The sequence below is a fragment of the Narcine bancroftii genome, chromosome 2 (genome assembly GCF_036971445.1).
Source record: "Narcine bancroftii isolate sNarBan1 chromosome 2, sNarBan1.hap1, whole genome shotgun sequence".
In the NCBI taxonomy this organism is placed as follows: domain Eukaryota; kingdom Metazoa; phylum Chordata; class Chondrichthyes; order Torpediniformes; family Narcinidae; genus Narcine; species Narcine bancroftii.
The window spans coordinates 9310463-9331715 of NC_091470.1; the positions used below are offsets into that span (position 1 = coordinate 9310463).

General features: G+C 44.4%; 1 protein-coding gene across 4 annotated transcripts in view; it reads right to left on the bottom strand.

Annotated features, from left to right (window-relative positions):
- brf1b (BRF1 general transcription factor IIIB subunit b) overlaps window positions 1–21253 on the bottom strand; it is a 430911-nt gene that overhangs the window by 357518 nt on the left and 52140 nt on the right. For all 4 annotated transcript variants that reach the window (XM_069915762.1, XM_069915761.1, XM_069915763.1 and 1 more), the window contains exon 3: window positions 14968–15141. In XM_069915762.1, the coding sequence (XP_069771863.1) occupies window positions 14968–15141 (174 nt within the window). The remainder of the gene's footprint in view (window positions 1–14967; window positions 15142–21253) is intronic.

A 21253-nucleotide genomic window follows, 5' to 3' on the forward strand; every position in this document is an offset into this window, starting at 1 on the left:
AATGGACTCGTTATGTGCAGGGTTTCACAACTCCAAAGGAAATGGGCCAATGACAATTTTTCTCAAGCAAAATATTTCAATGACAATGGAGTCCAGAGCAGTGGTTCTCAACCTTCCCTCCCACCCACATCCCACCTTAAGCAATCCCTTACTAATCACAGAGCACCAGGGTAGAGGGATTAATTAAAGTGAGTGGAAAGAGAAAGGTGGCGAGCCACTGGTATAGATGCTCTCCTCATCCTTATTTACCTTGCATACAGTAGCACAATTGTCAACCAGCTAGTATCCTCCCTTCTTAACCAGACACCTTGGAGTGGGTAGAGAATTGGATAGATTGGCCATCAATAATAATTATCCCCAAGGTGAATTTTCCCATTCTAGCATCAACTCAGCCAGATGTTATTTGTCTTCTCTCACTCATGTCATGACATGTCAGAATCAAAAAACAATGTAAAAAATATACTACAAGTTGCACCTTTGTAGGATTTAGGGCAGTGCTGACATTTTGATAGCTCATCAAAGTTCTCTTCATCTTCGGGTGTTCCGACATCAGTTTTCAACAATCGTTGTCATATTAAAACGGGCTTTTTAAAAAAAAATCACATCTTGGCATTTTTTTCCTTCAAGAAGATATCTGTAGAAGGTGAGGGGGGAAAATTGAGGGGAGACATCAGAGGGATTTTTTTTTTAATAAACACAGCAAGCAGTGGGTGCCTGGAATGCATTGCCAGCGGTTGTGGTGGTGGCTGGTACAATAGGGACATTTTAAAGTGTCTAGACATGCACTTGGATGTTGGAAAGTGCAGGGCTATGGTAGGGAAAGGTTAGACTGTTGAGCTGGTTAATGTAGGTTAGCACAACTTTGTGGCTTGAAGGGCCTGTCCCAGAATGTTCTACGTATTTAGAATCAGAATTTATTGTCCTAAATGTGTTACGAAATTTCTTGCAAATATTGGTGTAAAGTACATTTAAAAAATAAATTGGTGCAAAAAGAAGAGAGGGTGAGGTTGTGTCTGTGGGACATTGTCCATTCAGAAATCCGATGGCGGAGGGGAAACTGCTGCTTCTGTGCCACTGAGTGCTTTTTAGGAGCCAATACTGAATTCCAGGCTGGAGCTTCTTATCTGCCAATTCTCTTCAACCTTTGCTTTTAATTATTGATCACTCACTGCTAACAGTTTCCCTTTATTTAATCTACTTCATCCTTTTTTTAAGCATTTCCCTCACTCTAAAAACAGCAACACCACCTCATTTGTAATTTCTCAGCACATTCTCATCCCTAAAGATTTGGGCAACACGGTTAGTGCAACGCTGTTAAAGCGCCAACGACCCGGGTTCAGATCCGGTGCTGTCCAGAAGGAGTTTGTACGTTTTCCCCGTAACCTATGTGGGTTTGCCCCGGATGCCTCGATTTCCTCCCACTCATAGGAGGTTCGTAGGCAGCATGGGGTCGTGTTCTGGAAGGGCCTGTTACCATGCTGTATGTCTGAAAACAAATTAAGAAAAACTTCCTGACCTTTCTAAACCAAACTGCCCAGGACTGGATCGGCTTTATCCACGAAAATGGAATGTAGCATTAGAAAAAGCAACAGGAGTAGGAGCTTGGCTAATCGTGCTTGATTACTATTGTGTGTGTGGAATCCTTCCTCAACTTCCCATGCAGAGCAACAAGGATGCTCTGACTTTTACCTTCTCGATTTGTTCTGGATATTCTGCCTCCACCACTAAATTCAACATTAGGATCCCCTATCCTTAACTGGTTTTTTTTTTTAACTTTACCTTACCTGTATAATACATAAATAACCTGAGACGCTATCATTTTGTGTGAGCTCATGGGCATAGATTCAGTTACACACAGAATCAGGCCATTCAGCCCAACTTGTTCATGCTCACCCTCCCTTTGTCTATAACCTTCTAAACCTTTCTAAGCAATGTAACTATCCAATTGCTTCATCATACCCATTTTTCTGTAAATCCAAAACTTGGAGATGAAATATAAACAAAAAATGCCAAAACACTCAGTGGGTCAGGCAGCATCTGTGGAAAGAGAAATTGAGCTCATGTTCCAGGTTGAAGTCCCTTTATCAGAACCTGTTATGCAAAGTATCTTCAACCTATAATAGTAACCAAGTTTCCCTTCCGTGGAGAGTGCTTCCAGCATTTTCAAATGTTCCTTTTATTGCCACATTATAACAAATTAAAAATATAACATGCGTGATATGCTTCAACTTTTATCTGCCGTAAGGCAAACAAGGAATCATCCACCATGAGCATTGTCCGGTGCCCCAATCAATAAGAGAAAGAGAGCAAAGGCATTCATTCCTTCAGTGTCCAAGGATTCGACTCCATTGCTTCCGCAGCCTCTGCGGCCGCGCAGACTCCTCCTCGATCCATCAGCAACCCTAGTCAACAACCCACGTGGAACTTTTGTCTGCAAGTCGCCAACAGCCTGCGTGGGACCTTTAGCCACTGAGCTGCTCACTGGTCCACTGCAGTGGTCACCGCCCTGTAGGGTCATCTCCTCCTTCTAAATGGGGGTGGGGGGGGGAAGAGGGGGTGGTGTTTTCCTGACCAGCTTTACAGGTTTTCTCCAGTTCCCAGGTGTGGAGCATTAGTCCCATATAGTTGTACGAGGAGGGTTGAGACTGGTGCTGATGCACATCGCCTTGGGAAAACATGCATCATCTTTATATGTGCCAGTCTGTCTCAGATGTCAACACTGAGTCAGTTGGCGAGTATTGACAAGAGCGTGCAGGACTGTGTGGCAAATAACATAGAACACTACAGCACAGTACAGACTCTTCAGCCCTCGATGTTGTGCCAACCCATATATTTCTTATAAAAAATAAACCCTCCCTATCCTGTGACCCTCTATTTTTCTTCCTTCCATGTGCTTCTCAAGAGTCTCTTAAATGCCCCTAATGTTCCAGTCTCCACCACCATTTGTGGGAAGACATTCCAGGCCCCCACAACACTCTGCGAAAATATTTACTCCTGATGACTCCCCTAAACTTCCCTCCCTTCACTTTATACACATCTCCTCTGGTGTTTGCTATTCCTACCCTGGGAAACAGGTGCTGGCCGTCCACCCTATCTATGCCTCTTTTAACCTCATTGGCCTCTACCAAGTCTCTTCTCACCCTTCTACACTCCAAAGAAAAGTCCCAGCTCTGCGAACCTTGCCTCATATGACTTATTTTTCCAATCTAGGCAACAACCTGGTAAATCTCCTCTGCAACTTCTCCATGGCTTCCAGATCCTTCTTATAATGTGGTGACCAGAACTGAACAGAATATTCCAAGTGTGGTCTTACCAGAGATTTGTAGAACTGCAACATGACCTCGCTTCTCTTAATCTCCCTATTAATGAAGCCCAGCATCCTAGAGGCCTTTTTACCTCTTCTATCAACCCTTGCAGCAACCTTGAGGGATGTATGGATTTAAGATGCTTCCTTCATAAGAATTGTGGAATTTATTTTTTTGTGTAAATTAATAGGGTTCAGTTGCTGGATAATAATGAGCACATGCTCGGAATAACTTTTTGATTTTGCGTGGAAACTTAGCATAGAGGCAGTTAGTGGCAGTTAGAGGCATGGTTTCATCTCACGACAGATCCAGATCCAATCGTGATGTCTAGTGCTGTCTGTGTGGAGCTGGAACGCTCTTCCCATTACTGTGGAGTTTCCTCTAGGTGTTCTGGTTTCCTCCCTCATCCCAAAGGCATATAGTTTGGTGAGTTAATAAAGTGCAGACGCCCCTAATGGGTGAATACTTGAACCTGGGGGAGTGGATGAGTATGTGCAGAGTAAAGATGAGAATAGTGTGCCGTGTAATCATGAATGGGACTCACAAAACATTATTTCAAGATTCCGTTATTGTCACGTAATAGCACAGAACACATAAGGCAAACCAAGAGTTGCCATTAGTATTGCCTGGTTCCCCTTTCAATAAGAGAGAAAATTATGCAAAAGGGAGACCCTTCAGAACCACTGCGTTTCCACGATGATTTGCCTTCAGCCCCTCCTGCAGCCACAAACCATCGACAACCCTAGCGCCAGATCCATACGTCCGACATGATCAGGAAGCCTTCTGCACCCGAGGTCCTTCAGGAGCCCTTAGCACCCTCTCGAATCCAGGCTCCGGTTACCATGAGGTAGTCACCTGCAGCCCGCATGGGTCCCCGACCGCAAGTTGCCCGATGCTTCCTTCCCCATGGATCATGCCAGGTTGTCATCCTTTCCAAATTTCCACATCCTTAGTATTTTGTATTTTATTAATACAGTTTTTTTCTGGATTTCTTCCACCAGAGGAACTATCTGCCTTTTCAGGCAGAGATTGATAGGTATCTGAATAGTCAGGGTATAAAAGGTTATGGAGGGGAAGCAGGGAAGTGGGAGAACAGATCAGCTCATGATGCAATAGTGGCAGAGACTCGATGGGCTGAACAACCTCCTTTTGCTCTGCCAGTCCATCGTGAGCTTATCCATTCTTTTAATGATATTGAAGAAAATGATAACATTAAAGGTTACGGAGAGAAGGCGGGGACGGGGTACTGAACTTTAAGATCAGCCATGATCTCGTTGAATGGCGGAGCAGGCTCGAAGGGCCGAATGACCTACTCCTGCTCCTATCTTCTATGTTTCTATCATCAGGTTGCTGGACTTCTGATCAAGAGTCACGAGTTTAAGTTTCTGCACAGCAACTGGGGAATTTAAATTCAAGTGAATAAATAAATCAGAGTCCCCGTAACCATGCTATGCAACAGGCAGATTGCTGTGGAACCCATCTGGTTCTCTAACAGGATAGGATCTCCTGTCCTTGTCAGTCTGGCCTGCAAATGACTAGTGAAGTTTACTCGGAAGTGCCTTCTCGCAGGCTTAAGGACACAGTTAGTGGTGGACACATCTGTCACCTTCCAAATACTATCTTTATTCTATGAAGGAATTTTTAAAAATCAACATTTCATTAAACAGCAGGTGCCATCTTGTTGGCCTTCTACTCTGTGTTTGATCACCTTGACCAGCTATGTGGCCCCACCCCCCAAACCTGGGGCACCATTTAAGGGGGGGGGGCATGAACTGAAATAATATTTTTTGTGTTTTATATAGTCAGTAGAAGTACAGAATAAACCAACTAAACGACTGCTTCACAGGGAAGGGGGTCCATAAACTTTGAGCAGAGCCTAAAGAAGAATGGCTGGCCTTGACCACAAGAACCGATGTTCATTGACCACAGCTTGATGGTTACTACCACCATACCAGCAAAAAAAAAAGGATCAAACGTGGATCTGTGACTTTGCCTACAACTGGATTCTCAATTTCCTTGTCGGCAGAGCCCAATCAGTGCAGATTGACCACATCATCTCTTCCTCCCTAGAGATTTTCAAGCCTGAGTACTTGGTCTCCTGCTCTGTTCCCTCAACACACATGTCGACATAGCCAAGTTTGGCTCCAATGGAATCTGTACACTAGAATCTGTTGATGTGGTGCCAGAAAGACAACCTCACTCTCAACATCAGCATGGCCAAGGAGCACTTTGTCGGCGTGAGGAACGGATGGCCAAGGGACTACGAATCTGTCTTCATTGGCGGGATGACAGTGGAGAAGGTTAGTACCTTCAAGTTCCTGGGAGTTCACATATCGAATGACATCTCCTGGAGTCAGAAAATCAAGGAAACTGTGAAGGCGGCACACGGACACATCCACTTTCTAAGAAGTCCAGAGTACCATCAAATGCTCTTATCAAAATTCCTCAGGTGTTCTGTGGAAAGCATGCTATCTGCTTGCACCACAGCCTGGTTTCGAACCTCTGATGCCCAGGAATGCAGAAGGCTGTAGAAAATGGAAAACTTAGCCAAGTCCATCGTGGTCATCAAACGTGGATCTGTGACTTTGCCTACAACTGGATTCTCAATTTCCTTGTCGGCAGAGCCCAATCAGTGCAGATTGACCACATCATCTCTTCCTCCCTAGAGATTTTCAAGCCTGAGTACTTGGTCTCCTTATTGGATAAATATCCAATAACGATATTTATGTGAGGAGTGTGCTGCTTCAAGAAAGGTGCCATCATCATAAAAGATTCTCATCACCCTGGTAACCTCCCCCACACTGCCTTACTTCTAAACTAATCTGGGAGCACCAACAGATCTGCTTTACTTTTGAAAAAAATCATTTTTATCCTGATACACTAACTGCAACTGTGAATATTCTTTTCTATTTATCATCTCATTTCAGTCTTTCGGAAGCAGTAAGAATCTCAGTACATTTGTACACTGTTCTTGTGCAGATGACAATAGACTCTCATGCTCATAAGGAAGATACATAGCCAGAATCTTTCCCCCCAGGGTAGAAATCTAAAATACTAGCTTCAAGGTGAAGAAGGAAAGTTTAGATTTTAGAGGCAAGCTTTCCACGCAGGTGCCTGAAGCAGATTGCCTAGAGAAATGGTGAAATCAGATACAACAGTGCTGTTTGAGAACCATTTAGACAAACACATGAACAGACAAGGGATGGAGGGATGTAGACCATGTGCAGCAGTTTAAATTGGTATCATCGCAGCACAGACCTCCATGTGCTGGCTGGCAGGACCTGTTCTTTCATGTTCTATCTATACTTGAAGGAAAGCAGAGCTCATTTACACAACGGGCTTGATAATGTGTCCTTTTCAGAGTCCAGTGGCAGATCAACGCCCAACCCCTGCATATCAAAGCAGCCTTTTGAAATTAAGCTGGTGGAAGCAGAATGTTTCCAGCAAATCAGAGGCTGATTTAGGACAAGATAAAACACACACCTTCAGTAAAGAGTTATGGGGATCCTCAAGATTCCATTTATTGCTGTGTCCAAAACACAATTAAAAATTATTCCTTTGCTTGGACATGGCAAAGGTATTTCCAGCGAGTCCCTGTCCATTGAAAGGCGTCGACAGAGTAGATGCAGAAAGGTTATTTTCTATGGTGGGAGAGTCTAGGACAAGAAGGCACAACTTCAGGATTGAAGCGCATCTGCTGAGAACAGAGATGCAGCAGAATCTTTTCAGCCAGAGGGTGGTAAATCTGTGGAATTTATTGCCACAGGCAGTTATGGAGGCCAGATCATTATTTAAGGCAGAGATTGATAGGTTCTTGATTAGCCAGGGTATCAAATATTATTGGGAGAAGGGTTGAGTGGGAGAAATGGATCAGCTCATGATTAAGTGGCAGGGCAGACTCAATGGGCTGAATAGACTACTATGTCTACATCAATATGTAGAAGTACCAACAAGAGAAGATGAAATACTTGATCATTTAGGGAACCAAGCAGGTCAGGTGGGAGAAGGTAGCAGTAGGCGAGCATTTTGGCTTCAGTGACCTTAATATCAATAGTTTCAAGTTAATTATGAACAAAGGCTAGATCTGGTCCTCGAGTTGAGGTTCTGAATTGGAGAAAGGCCAATTTTGAGGAAATGAGGAAGGATCTCAGAAGAATCAATTGGAATAAGTTATTTTCTGGCAGGTGGAAGGACCTTAAGGGTAAAATTTTTAGAATGCAGGAATAAGGACAAAGTTAACAGACATAGGGAACCTTACTTTTCAAGGGATATTGAAGAGCTGGTAAAGAAAAGGAGGGGTATATATGTGGTATAGACAAGGAGGAAATTAGTTATTTGCAGAGTATAGAAAATGTAAGAGAATGTTTAAGGAAATTAGGAAGGCAAAAAGGTGCTTTGGCAGATAATGGGAAGGAAAATCCAAAGGGTTTCTACAAATATATTAAAAGTAAAAGGATAATAAGGGACAAAATTGGACCCCATGAAAATCAGAGGGTCAACTACGTGTGGAGCCTTGTGAAATGGGGTAGATCTTGAACGATTTTTTTGCATCGCTATTTACAAAGGAAACTGGCATTGTGAATAAGGAAGGAAGGGAAACAAATAGAAGTGTTGTGGAACATATGGAGATTAAGGAGAAGGAGGTACTCGCTGCCTTGCAATGAATAAAGGTGGACAAATCCCCTGGACCGGATATGATATTCCCCCGCACCTTGAGGGAGACGAGAACTGAAATTGCAGGGGCCCTGGCAGATATATTCAAAATGTCCTTAGTCACAGGGGAGGTGCCGGAGGATTGAAGGGTGGCTCACGTTGTCCTGCTGTTTAAGAAGGGCTCCAAAAGTAAACCAGGCAATTATTAGGCCAGTGAGTCTGATGTCCTTAGTGTGTAAATTATTTGAAGGATTTCTGAGAGAGTGGATATATTGATAATTGGACCGTTATGCGCTGATTAAGGACAGTCAGCATGGATTTGTGTTGGTAGGTCTTGTTTAACAAACCTTGTAAAGTTTTTTTGAGGAAATTACCAAGACGGTTGACGAGGGAAAGGATGTGGATGTTCTCTATATCAACTTTAGTAAGACCTTTAACAAGGTTCCACGAGAGGTTGGTTCAGAAGTTATACAAGGTTATACATAGAGAGGTTGCAAACTGGATTGGTGGAAGAAAACAGAGAGTGGTGGATGGTGGCTTCTCAGACTGGACGTCTGTGTCGAGTGGTTTACCTCAGGGATCTGTGTTGGGACCATTATTGTTTGATATCTATATAAATGGTGAATTGGATCAGCAGGTTTCCAGATGACACTAAGATTGGAGGCGTCGGGGACAGTGAGGAAAATTTTCAAAGCTTGCAGAGGGATCTGGACCAGCTGGAAAATTGGGCCAGTAAATGGATGATGGAATTTAATGTAGACAAGTGTGAGGTGTTGCACTTGGAAGAGTGAATCAGGGTAGGACATACACTGTAAATGGTCGGCCATTGAGGAGTGCGGAGCAGAAAAGATCTCTGGGAATACATACACATTGCTCCCTGTTGGTGGTGTCGCATGTGGACAGGGTTGTAAAGAAAGCTTTGGGCATCTGAGACTTTATAAATCAAAGCATTGAGTGTTACGTTGAAGTTATTCAAGACATTGGTGAAACCACACTTACAATATTGTGTGCAGTTCTGGTCGCCCAGGAGCAGGAAAGATATCAATATGATTGAAAGAGTGCAGAGAAGATTTACTAAGATGTTGCCGGGTCTTCAGGAGTTGAGTTACTGGGAAAGATTAAACAGGTTAGGACTCTACTCCTTGGAATAAAGAAGAATGAAATGAGACTTGATAGAGGTTTATAAGATTAAGAGGGGAATAGACAGAGTAGATGTGAGTAGGATGTTTCCACTTAGATTGGGGGAGATAAATACAAGAGGTCATAGCTTTAGGCTGAAAGAAGAGAGGTAGAAGGGGAACATTAGGGGAAAGTTTTTCACTCAGAGAGTGGTGGGAGTGTGGAACGAGCTGCCATCTGATGTAGTGAATGCAGATTCAATCTTGAGTTTTAAAAATAAATTGGATAAATACATGGATAGGAGAGGTCTGAAGGGTTACGGAATGAGAGCAGGTCAGTGGGACTAGTTAGTTTTATTGGTCAGCACAGACCATAAGGGTTGAATGGCCTGTTATTCTGTGCTGCAATGTTCTGTGGTTATAGTCTTATGTATTTGATTTGAAAACTATTAGAGAATTCTTAGGGGCAGCATTTACAAGCATTTGGAGAAGTATAGCTTTTAGTAGTAATAGCCTTTATTGTACACAGTTCATAGTTAAAAACAAAATTACAAACTCCAGAAACCACAATGCTACCCACATAACTGCGATTACACATCAGACAACACAAGATAACTACACGAGACTAAAACACACCTACAAAAAAACTACCTAATAAGTACCGGTAATCGCCACACAGTTCACAAGTCCATACTGGCCCGTCAGCTTCGGCATTGTAACAGTAAAGACCCCCACTAATATACATGTGGGTGGCACGGTTAGCGCTACACTATTACAGTACCAGTGACCTGGGTTCGAATCCCACGCTGTTTTTAAGGACAGACCTTCTCCCTGGGTCTGCATGGGTTTCCTCCAGTTTCCTCCCACCTTTCAGAACATAGTGCGGCTGTAGGTCAATCGGGTATAATTGGGCAGGCACAGGTTTGTGGGCTGAAAGGGTCTGTGACCGTGTTGTATGTCTAAAATTTAAACTTATACCTGCCTCTTCCATTTGGCCTGGTAGCTCATTCCATATGCACACCACTCTGACTGAAGTAAAAACACAAAAATGCTGGAGGAACTCAGAAGGTCTCACAGCCTTCATAGCAGGTAAAGATAGATCAAGGTTTTGGGCTTGAGTTGGTTTTGCATCTTTATCCCCTTTGGATGCTGTGAGACGAGACGAGTTCCTCCACAGTATTTTTGTGTTGTTACTACAACCTCAGAGTCTGCAGATTTTAGTGTTTCACACCACAGTCCCAATATATCCCTTATAAATCCCACTCCTCTCACCATAAAGTTATGTTCTCTCATTTGAGAAGGGTGGCACAATTGGGACTGGGGCTTGAATCCCGCGCTGACTGTAAGGCGTTTGTACGTTCTCCTTGTGTCTGCGTGGGTTTTTCCTGGGAGCTCCAGTTTCCTCCCACCCTTCGAAAACGTACCAGGGGTGTAGGTTAATCGGGTGTAATTGGGTGGCATGGGCTTGTGGGCCGAAATGGCCTGTTACCATGCTCTATGTCTAAATTTAGGAAACAGACTGCCACTATTCTCCTTATCTACATTCCTCATTCTTGAGGAGGATGCGATAACAAGTGGGGAATTTTGGATGTGAGCAGGTAAAGCAACTATATTGAAGTATAGCCTTTTTAAGGCGAGGAGACAAATATTAAATGCAAGATACAAGGTATATCTCACCAAGACCACGTATAACTGCAAACATCTTTACTCTTGTACTCAAGTCCCAACACAATAAAACCCCACACATCATTTGTCTTCCTAACTGCTTCACCCAATCTATCAAACTTTAACAAATATTATTTTCTTTTGTTTTATACACCAAAGTGAAAAATCTCTCACTGTTCCACATTGTACTGCATCTGCAAAGTTCCTGCCCCTTTCACTCAGCTTGCCTGCATCACCTTGAAGCCTTTCAACATCCTCCTCTGTACACAAAATCTCATCTGCTTTTGCATCATTTGAAAACATGGAAATGTAACATTTGATTTCCTCGGAAAAATCTTGGATATAGATTGCGGGCAACTGGGGGCCCAGCATCAATCTCTGCAGCACCGCTGCAAACTGAGGAAGTTCCTTTTATTTCCAGTCTTTGTGATAACCACTTCTCAACCCATTTCAGCCATGGGGCCATCCAACATGGAGACAGACCCTGAGGCTCAACTTGTCTATGCCAATCAGGTCCTTTCCAACTAGCCCATTCGCCACATTTGACCCATATCTCTTCAAACGAGCCATCATCACGGATGTACACCACCTGGGACACACACAGTTCTTACTGCTGCCATCAAGAAAGAGGTATAGATGCCACAGGACTCAGAACATAGAATGTTAGAGCACAGTACAGGCCATCCAGCCCACAATGTGCTGATCTAGACATACCTAAAAGAACTAAACCCTCCCTACCTGTCTAAAAGTTTCATCAATGCCCCTATTGTTCCAGTTTTTAACCCCCTGGCAGTAACTCATACCACCAGGTTCAGGAATAGCTGCTCCCCCTCCACCATCAGATCCTCAACAATCATCTCAATACTTTGCACATTAATTTTTTCTATATTTGCTAGACAACTTGCTTACATTTCTCTCTTGGTTTATATTTCTCTGTGTACATATTTCTTCTCGAGTATAGTTACCAGTCACCGACCGATAAGTGGTAATTCTGCTGCGCCCTCAGGAGAAAGAATCTCAGGGTTGGATGTGACGTCGTCCGTGTTATGTACTGACAATAAATGCTGAAATCTCTAGATTCAAGAACATGCTTTTTCCCCATCAGCTATCGGGCTCTTTGACCTCCTCTGACTAACCATAAACAACGATTCCACAAAAAGACCTGCCTGCACTAGTGAAACACCATTTTATTTTTTGGAACTATCGTTTACATTTATTGTCTCTTTCCATATGGTTGGGGGGGGGGGAAGATTGAATCTACATTATTGTAGTTGTTCTTCTTTCCCAGAGTACCCGAATGGGTGCAGCAAGTGAGAATGTTGGTGCACATGCACATTGTGCTAATTTCCATGACAATAAACTCATCATTCCGTCTTAATGACCTTAAAAAATCCTGATTGAACCCACCTCTACACCTTACTTTACCAGTTAATTCCATATATCTACCCCCCCCCCCACCAACCTGTGTGAAATAATTGTCTGAAGTTAGTTGTGACAGGGAACTCCCAGTGGCCAGCCAATTCGGTTCCATGCCCTGCTCCCTTGCTGTCCATGGCCTCATATTATCCCACCAAGACCACCTGTAAATTGAAGGAACACCTAATATTCCATCAGAGCCCTCTCCAATCAGATGACATTAACATCGACTTCTCCAGTTTCTGCTAGCCCACTCCCCGTTCTCCCTCCCTTCCCTTTCCCTGTCTTCTATCCTCCAGCTCTCACCCCCTTCTCTCTCCATTCACAGAGCCAACCCTCCTTCCCCCCACTCCCTCCCTTATCCACTTATTACCTCCTACCTGTGGGACTGTGCTCCTCCCCCCAATATTTAGTTCAGGCCACTCCCTATATATTTCCATACCTCGATGAAGGGCTCAAGCCCGAAACGTTGGTTATATATCTTTATCTTTGCTATATGAAGTACACTGTTGGAGTTGGAGATAAACAAGAGTTTGGAAGTGGTTTCACACACTGGTAGGCTTTAAAAGGTGAAGTATTGGAATGTACACTGATTTTGTTCACCACCCCTGTCCTCTCCGAAGTCTGCCAGTAAAGCTAGATGGCAAAATAAATAATGATGGAGACCATGTTCAAACAGGATTAACAGAATATTCAAAGAAATAGCTTGCTTCAGAATCAGGGGTTCTCAACCTTTTTCCACCCACATCCCACTTTAAGTAATCCCTAGGCCATCAGTGCTCTGTGATTAGTAAGGGATTGCTTAAGGTGGGATGTGGGTGGAAAGAAGAAGTTTGAAAACCACTGCTTTAATTGTACCTAATGGACTCGTTATGTGCATGGTCACAGAGCACCGATGGCAGAGGGATTACTTAAAGTGGTATGTGAGTGGAAAGGAAAAGGTTGAGAACCACTACTTTAGAAGCTGATTGGTGCTCTATGTGATCCCAAATACCAGACAGTGGACATTGATTGTTTTGCTTTCTGAACACTTTTGGGAGTATTTTATTGATTTTGGGATGCTGATTACAAAAGTCATTGTAAAATTTTCCTATCGTGGACGGCATGGTTAGCGCAATGCCTTTACGGCTCCAGTGATTGGGATCAGGATTCGAATCCCGCACTGTCTCAAAGCAAGTTCTCCTCGTGTCTGCGTGGGTTTTCCCCCGGGGCTCCGGTTTCCTCCCACTGTTTGAAACATATCAGGGGTTGTAGGTTCATTGGGTGTAAATTGAGTGGTGCAAACAGCCTGTTGCCGTGCTGTAAGTCTATTTTTTTTGTAATCACATACCCTTTTTAGATACAAGCTATTTTTATGATTTACTGTCATATTTTAAGTCTACTGGTATATTTCCCACAAAGCAAGCCGCTTTGGTCAGTCCATGCATGCTTGAGCATGCACTCAGTGCGATTCAAAGATCTACTAGTGAGGCCAGAGAAAATGGCATGGAAGCCATTTAAAGATGTGGTTGAAAATTTTGCCGGCAACTACCAAGCACCAAACTACATCCAGCTGATTAACAACATGCTTCAAGCATATAAAACCATGACATTCAACATGTCATTGAAAATTCATTTTATGGATTCGCACTTGGACTTCTTCCCTAATGATCTTGGTGCAGTCAGTGATGAACACGGTGAAGGGTTTCACCAGGACATTGCCACTATGAAAAAGAGGTATCCGGGCAACTGGAAACCATCAATGCCGGCCGATTATTATTGGACACTGACACAAGAGGCATCAGATGCTGAGTACAAACGAAAATCAGCGGCAAAACATTTTTAGGTCAGTTGAACTAACGCAATGTGTCAGCGTCATGATGCGATTAAACCTGCTGAATTCAACAAAAGTTAATGTTTCTCCAACTTCTTACGTGATATAACAATTCTGAAATTATCGGTGTTCAGCTTGTTGTCTATCAAAACACTTTTTTTGCAGGAAGCAAACCTTTTGAAAAGATTTGTTGTTCTGTGCTATTCATGCAATTTAAGAAACGTGACTATCAATTTTCAATCACTGTGTTCCATCACAGAAATGTACAATAACATCATCAACTTTTTAAAATGCAGAAGGAAAGTTGCTGTTCTCCACAGACTGTTTACAGGAACTTTAACACTGATCCAACTGTGAAGACCAAAACTCTTAAATATGGTATACCCTCAGAAACAGGCACAATATCATCTTCCCTCAGATCAGCCTTCCAGAGCAAAATGTTGTTCTCAAAGCAACTCCACCTGAAACAACATTAATCTCTGCAGCAGGATGGGCAAGATATGCAGACTATTTTAAATTCAATGCAAGCTCTCGTCCACATTGTCATGTCCAAGGTCAGCCTGAAACTGACCAACAAAGGCACAGCAACATCTATACCATTAACAATGTCCTGGTTTTCAGAGACTACCAACAAGCACATATACTGGGTGTCCCTTTTTTTCCAGGACTGGTTTTGTACCCAACCACCAGCTGGTTAATGCTGGTGTTTGTAGTGTAGTTTGCCCATGCACCCAGTCCGGAGTATACATCATGAAAGGTTAAAACTGATCAGAGAAAAAAGGGTTAATAACTCATTATTGACCTGTAATTTCACACACAAGTCCTCCAGTTCTGTCTCGCATCAAGCCTGTGTCAACTCCACAAAACACAAATCAACAGAGCAGGCCAAGTACCATACTGCTGTTTTGGTTTTTAAAAAAAACCACAAGATCCAGTTAAACATGCTCTAAATGTCAATGTGTTACCCTTTTAGATCAGCACCATGTGAAAAGGATACGAGGAGTCCCCTCCGTTCGACAGACCAGGTAGAGGCAGGCAGCAACCACGTGGCTCATTTTCCGTCCACGAGTGAGGCGCTTACTGACGGCCATTTTGAAGAAGTTAAAAGCTGTGTCGAGGCAATGTTGGTTTAACTGGAGCTGGTTGCCCAGATGGTGAATCTGCCGCCGGCCTAGGTTGAAACAGGACAGAGAGAAAAGCAGTTGGGCTATCTGCTAGTGAAACAGGCAATTCAGCTTAAGCAGCTCTGCAGAGATATTGGTGTCCACACAAACCCCTCCCCAGCACAGAACAGGCAGAAGGCTTAGTTTTATTACTCAAGGAAAAGGGAATAAAGCCATGAATGTTATACTAAGCCCCTTGTTAAATCACAGTTGAGAACTAAGGCCTTGTTGTCTGAAGGTCCCAATCCATTAATAAGATTGAAAGAGTGCAGCGAAGATTTACAAGGATGTTGCCGGGATTTGAGGAGAGGAGTTACAGAGAAAGGTTAAGGAGGGTAGGACTTTATTCCCTGGTGTGTCAGAGAATGAGAGATTTGATAGAGCTTAAAAAAATTATGAAGGATTTGGAAAAAGTAAATGGAAGCAGGCTTTTCCCACTGAGGGTAGGTGAGATACAAACCAGAGGAAACGGATTAAGGGTGAAAGGGAAGAAGTTCAGATGGAACATAAGGGGGAATTTCTTCACACAGAATGGAATGAATAAGTGCAAGCAGTCATTTACCACTGAGTTTGGGTGAGACAGAACGAAGGGACACAGGTTATGGGTGAAAGGTGAAGTGTTTAAAGGGGGAACATTAGAGGGAACTTCTTCACTCAGAGTGGTGAGACAACTGCTCTCTGTAAGGAGCTTGTACGTTCTCCCCATGTCTGCGTGGGTTTCCTCCAGGTGCTCTGGTTTCCTCCAACATTCTCAAATTTACAATGTTAGTTGGTCTGTTGGTCACGTGGGTGTATTAGAGGAGGCATGGGCTGAAGGGCCTGTTACTGCACTGAATAGCCAACTTACAAATTATACCTGTGCGAAATGAGTTGCAGCTAAAGTGGTGAATGCGGGCTCAATTTCAACATTTAAGAAAAATTTGGATAGGTAAGAAGGTTATGGAGGGCTATGGTCCGAGAGCAAGTGAATGGGACCACGCAGAACAATTGTTTCTGTGTTGAAGTGTTCCATCAATGACAAGGAAACTAAATCTTGAAGCCACAGAGCCAGTGATAGAGCAGAGAAGTGGACCCTCAGGCCACCTGGCCAATGCCAACCATCCACACTAACCCCATTTATCAGCAGTTGCTCTTCAGCTAAGTGCCTCGGCGATTCAAGAACTTGCTCAGAAACTTAAATGCTGCAAGTCCCCACTTCTCTCACCCATGGAGGCAGCATGTTCCAGATTTAAACCACCCGCCAAGTGGAAAATCTTTTAAACCTCTTGCTCCATACTAAAATCCAATGCCCCCAGCTTACAATGTCGTTGCTAGAAGGATAGTTTCCTGTTTACCTTGTCTGTACCCCTCAATTTTGTACATCCAAAGCTAGGGATAAGCAGTGATCAGAATTGGATGCATGCAGAAATTTGGGAGGGTGATTAATGCCGAAGGAGATTAGAGAGGGAGCAAGGAGGCAAGGCCAGGAAGAGTGTCAACTGAGAGTGGTCAATACAGGGGTCGGTGGGTGAGGGGGGTGTTCAGGAAGAGGTGTTACCTCTCCCCCATCAGACCTCAAAACACCACTCAATTCTTCTTCTTTTCTTTGGCTTGGCTTGGCGGACGAAGATTTATGGAGGGGGTAAAAGTCCACGTCTGCTGCAGGCTCGTTTGTGGCTGACAAGTCCGATGCGGGACAGGCAGACACGGTTGCAGCGGTTGCAGGGGAAAATTGGTTGGTTGGGGTTGGGTGTTGGGTTTTTCCTCCTTTGCCTTTTGTCAGTGAGGTGGGCTCTGCGGTCTTCTTCAAAGGAGGTTGCTGCCCGCCAAACTGTGAGGCGCCAAGATGCACAGTTTGAGGCGATATCAGCCCACTGGCAGTGGTCAATGTGGCAGGCACCAAGAGATTTCTTTAGGCAGTCCTTGTACCTTTTCTTTGGTGCACCTCTGTCACGGTGGCCACTGGAGAGCTCGCCATATAACACGATCTTGGGAAGGCGATGGTCCTCCATTCTGGAGACGTGACCCACCCAGCGCAGTTGGATCTTCAGCAGCGTGGACTCAATGCTGTCGACCTCTGCCATCTCGAGTACTTCGACGTTAGGGATGAAAGCGCTCCAATGGATGTTGAGGATGGAGCGGAGACAACACTGGTGGAAGCGTTCTAGGAGCCGTAGGTGATGCCGGTAGAGGACCCATGATTCGGAGCCGAACAGGAGTGTAGGTATGACAATGGCTCTGTATACGCTTATCTTTGTGAGGTTTTTCAGTTGGTTGTTTTTCCAGACTCTTTTGTGTAGTCTTCCAAAGGCGCTATTTGCCTTGGCGAGTCTGTTGTCTATCTCATTGTCGATCCTTGCATCTGATGAAATGGTGCAGCCGAGATAGGTAAACTGGTTGACCGTTTTGAGTTTTGTGTGCCCGATGGAGATGTGGGGGGGCTGGTAGTCATGGTGGGGAGCTGGCTGATGGAGGACCTCAGTTTTCTTCAGGCTGACTTCCAGGCCAAACATTTTGGCAGTTTCCGCAAAGCAGGACGTCAAGCGCTGAAGAGCTGGCTCTGAATGGGCAATTATAGACTCATTTGAGGACTGTTCCTTTGCAAAATATTCATTATTGAATATTTATTTTCTCTACTATATTTCAAAGTTTGTTTGCAGTTCCTTCTTGTTTACACTTCTCTCTTTTGTAAGCATTTCTTTTCTGGGGTACAGCTTTTTTTTAACCTACCAATAAGTGGTAAATCTGCCTGGCCTGCAGGAAAAAGAATCTCAGAGTTGCGAGACAGAATATAGATATGTATTTGGGAGATAAATTGGGACAGGTTTGTTAATGTAGGTCACATACAAACACTTTAAAACACATCTTATTTAAAATATTGGAGCTCTGCTAAGGCTAGACATGTTGGGGCCTCAGAACCTTTGCAAAAGCTTTGGAGAGTGCCCAAGAGACTTCACTAATGGATTGTTGTTTACAAAAAGGCAACAGATGAAAGAGCTTGCTGGAGCTGCATTCTGACCGGAGGGGAACTTGCTTTTCAAAGAGGGTCATGTGGTTTTGCAAGCAGAGAGAGAGAGACACACACGCACACACACACACACACACACACACACACAGATCAGTTCTACAGTGTTATGGACAATAACAGCAGCTGGTACTGGAACATCTGGAAGACAGGTTGTGAGTTCTTAGTTCAGCCTGGTCAAAGCCCTTGTGGTTCATGCAAGAGGAGGGGGACTGGCTGTTTAATGTTTCACTTGGAATAAGAAAAACAAGAAGGAACTCTGGTGACCTGAAAGAAAGAGATTATCATCTGGAGAACCCTGAGGGGCCAAGTTTCTTTGGCAAGACACCGAAGTGGCTGGATGTCCATCGTACAACAAATCTCTCTCTGAAAACTGACAAGAACCTTCCTGAGCAGTAACCATTTACCTTTCAAGCACCAAAGCCTGGCAAACTTTATAAATGTTAAATTCTGTGCACAGTATAAGATTTGCCTGCAACCAGTAAACTTGAAGGAATGAGAAGAGAGATTGGACTGTGAACCAAAGAACTTTTCTGAACTTCCACACATATTACATACACGTGCACTTAGAATTAGAAGGGGTCAAGTTTGGTTAGTTAAGTCAATAATGATAAGTTAAAGTGTGATTCTGTTTTCATGTTTAAAGATAATTAAAAGCAACTTTTGTTTAAGTAACCATTTGTGTTGGTGAATATCTATTGCTGCTGGGTTTTGGGGTCCTCTGGGCTCGTAACAGTTGTATGTGATGTCATGTATGTACTCTTGACAATAAATCTGAATTTTGAACAGCAAGAAATAAATTTTCCTTGAATCAGGTTTGTGTTTCCTAACGTGTATGTTCCGCCCTAGAGAAGCGATGGGGGTGGGGGTGGGGGGTGTGTGGGTGGTGTAAAAGAGAGTAACTGGAGGTAATGGGTCCTTTCACATTTTGGCAGCTTTCTCAAGGCAACAGGAAGTGTAGATGGGGTCGATAGTAGGGATGTTGTTGGCTTGTGTGATGGTCTGAGCAGTGTTCACAGGAGTTGACGGAGTGGAGGCTGGTTTGGGTGATGGTCTAAGCTGTGCTCACGAGAGTTGACAGTGAGGAGGCTGGTTTGGGTGATGGTCTGAGCTGTGCTCACGAGAGTTGACGGTGGGGAGGCTGGTTTGGGTGATGGTCTGAGCTGTGCTCACGAGAGTTGACGGTGGGGAGGCTGGTTTGGGTGTTGGTCTGAGCTGTGCTCACGAGAGTTGACGGAGGGGAGGCTGGTTTGGGTAATGGGCTGAGCTGTGTTCACAGGAGTCGACGGAGGGGATACTGGCTTGGGTGACGGGAGTCGACGGAGGGGAGGCTGGTTTGGATGATGGTCTGAACTGTGTTCTCGAGAGTCGATGGAGGGGAGGCTGGTTGGGTGATGGTCTGAGCTGTGCTCACGAGAGTTGACAGAAAGGAGGCTGGTTTGGGTGATGGTCTGAGCTGTGTTCATAACGCCCTGCATTTCTTTGCTGCCTTGGGCAGAGCAGTTCCCGTACCGAGCTTTGCTTTCTTAGAGCAGTTCCCGTTCCTAGCTTTGATGTAGCCAGAAAGGACTCTTTCTAAAGATTGGTAAGTGGCTCAGAGACATCCTGAATTTTCTTTGTCATCCGAGAAAGTAGTTATTGAATCTTATAGATGAGGTGGTGGTACAGGTACACAATCCTTTATCCAGAACCCTTGGGGAACAGTGTGTTCCGGATTTTGGATTTTTCCAGATTTCAGAATGCCAGATTTAAACCCACCCAAATTGTGCTGTCGTATTCACCCCCACCCCCTTCCAGTCGTGCTGCCATCTACCCTTCTCGACCGCCCGACTCATATTGCCATCTCCCTTTCCCGACCGCCTGACTCGTGCTGTCGGTCTCTCCCCCTCACCCGCCCAACTCGCGTTGCTGGGCTCCCCCCCCTCACCCGCCAGACTCGCGCTGCTGTCTCTCTCCCCAGTTGCCGGATTTTGGAGCTTTCCGGATTTTAGATGTTCCAATAAAGAATGTATCAGAGAATGATATCAGAAATGAAAATCACAACTTCCAGACTTGAACAGAGTGAGCCACGGCCCTAACCAACTCAAGTGAAAGCTATCATAGCAAGATTAGTGTTGCAACAGAGAGCCCTCTATCATAACATTTTCAATTTAACAGCCGAACAGTGCAGCCTGGCTCCAGGCCAAGCTCTGCATGAATGTATAATTAAAAAAGGGACAATCTTGTGGGTTTGAGAGTCTGGAACAGGATGAATCAGTGAAGAGGAGTGGTGAGGGAGTGGAGTACAGGAGAACTGAAAGTAAAACAAAAGATATTACTGTATTACGGATACCAGACATATCAACACACAACAAAGAATCCAGACTGTGGGGCATGAAGATAAGACAGAGACTATGCTTGAGAGTGCCCCAGGAATGTACTGACAGGCTTGATGTCCTGGGGCCGGGGAGGGAGGTGGTGGCATCAGAGATGAGTACTGCAGGGGAGACCAATATGTGGTCAATATTTTCTCTCCACAACAAATAAACTTCCCTCCTGACATCTGCTGGCAGTAGAGAAAAAGAGCGACTGAAGCCAATGAGAACACCCCAATTCTGTGTAGCAGTTGTGCCCACCACCCTGACCTCTGGTGCCTGAAGATTTTTTCCAGCACAACTTATTGCTCATCCTGGCTTCAGCTGACGCAGAGCTTGGAATGACTCACGCCCTCAAAAGATAGGGGATACAGGAATTCTTTCATGTGCCACTGGCAACAACAGCTGGAGGAAGTCCAGATGGGAGTGGGAGGAATGCAGTTCATCTTCCCCCTTGTGACCACTTTCCTCAGGCAAGGATGCAATTGATGGAGGATAACATTTGTCGCAATGGGAAGCCCATCATGTCCGTCAGCATGGTTTGCAGATTTGCACTCTACCTCCTGTAATACTCGAGGCCGAACTCTGGTCCCGCACTGAACCAGTGGGAGGAGAGCAAGTGGACAGAACACTTCTTCCCCTGTTGAGGCCTGCAAAGTCAAGGACTGCACAAAACCCTGGGATGACGCTGGGAGAATGTTGCAACGTCGAGGTTTTACTACTTAGAGTACGTCATACAGAAATCTAACGAAATAGGGATCA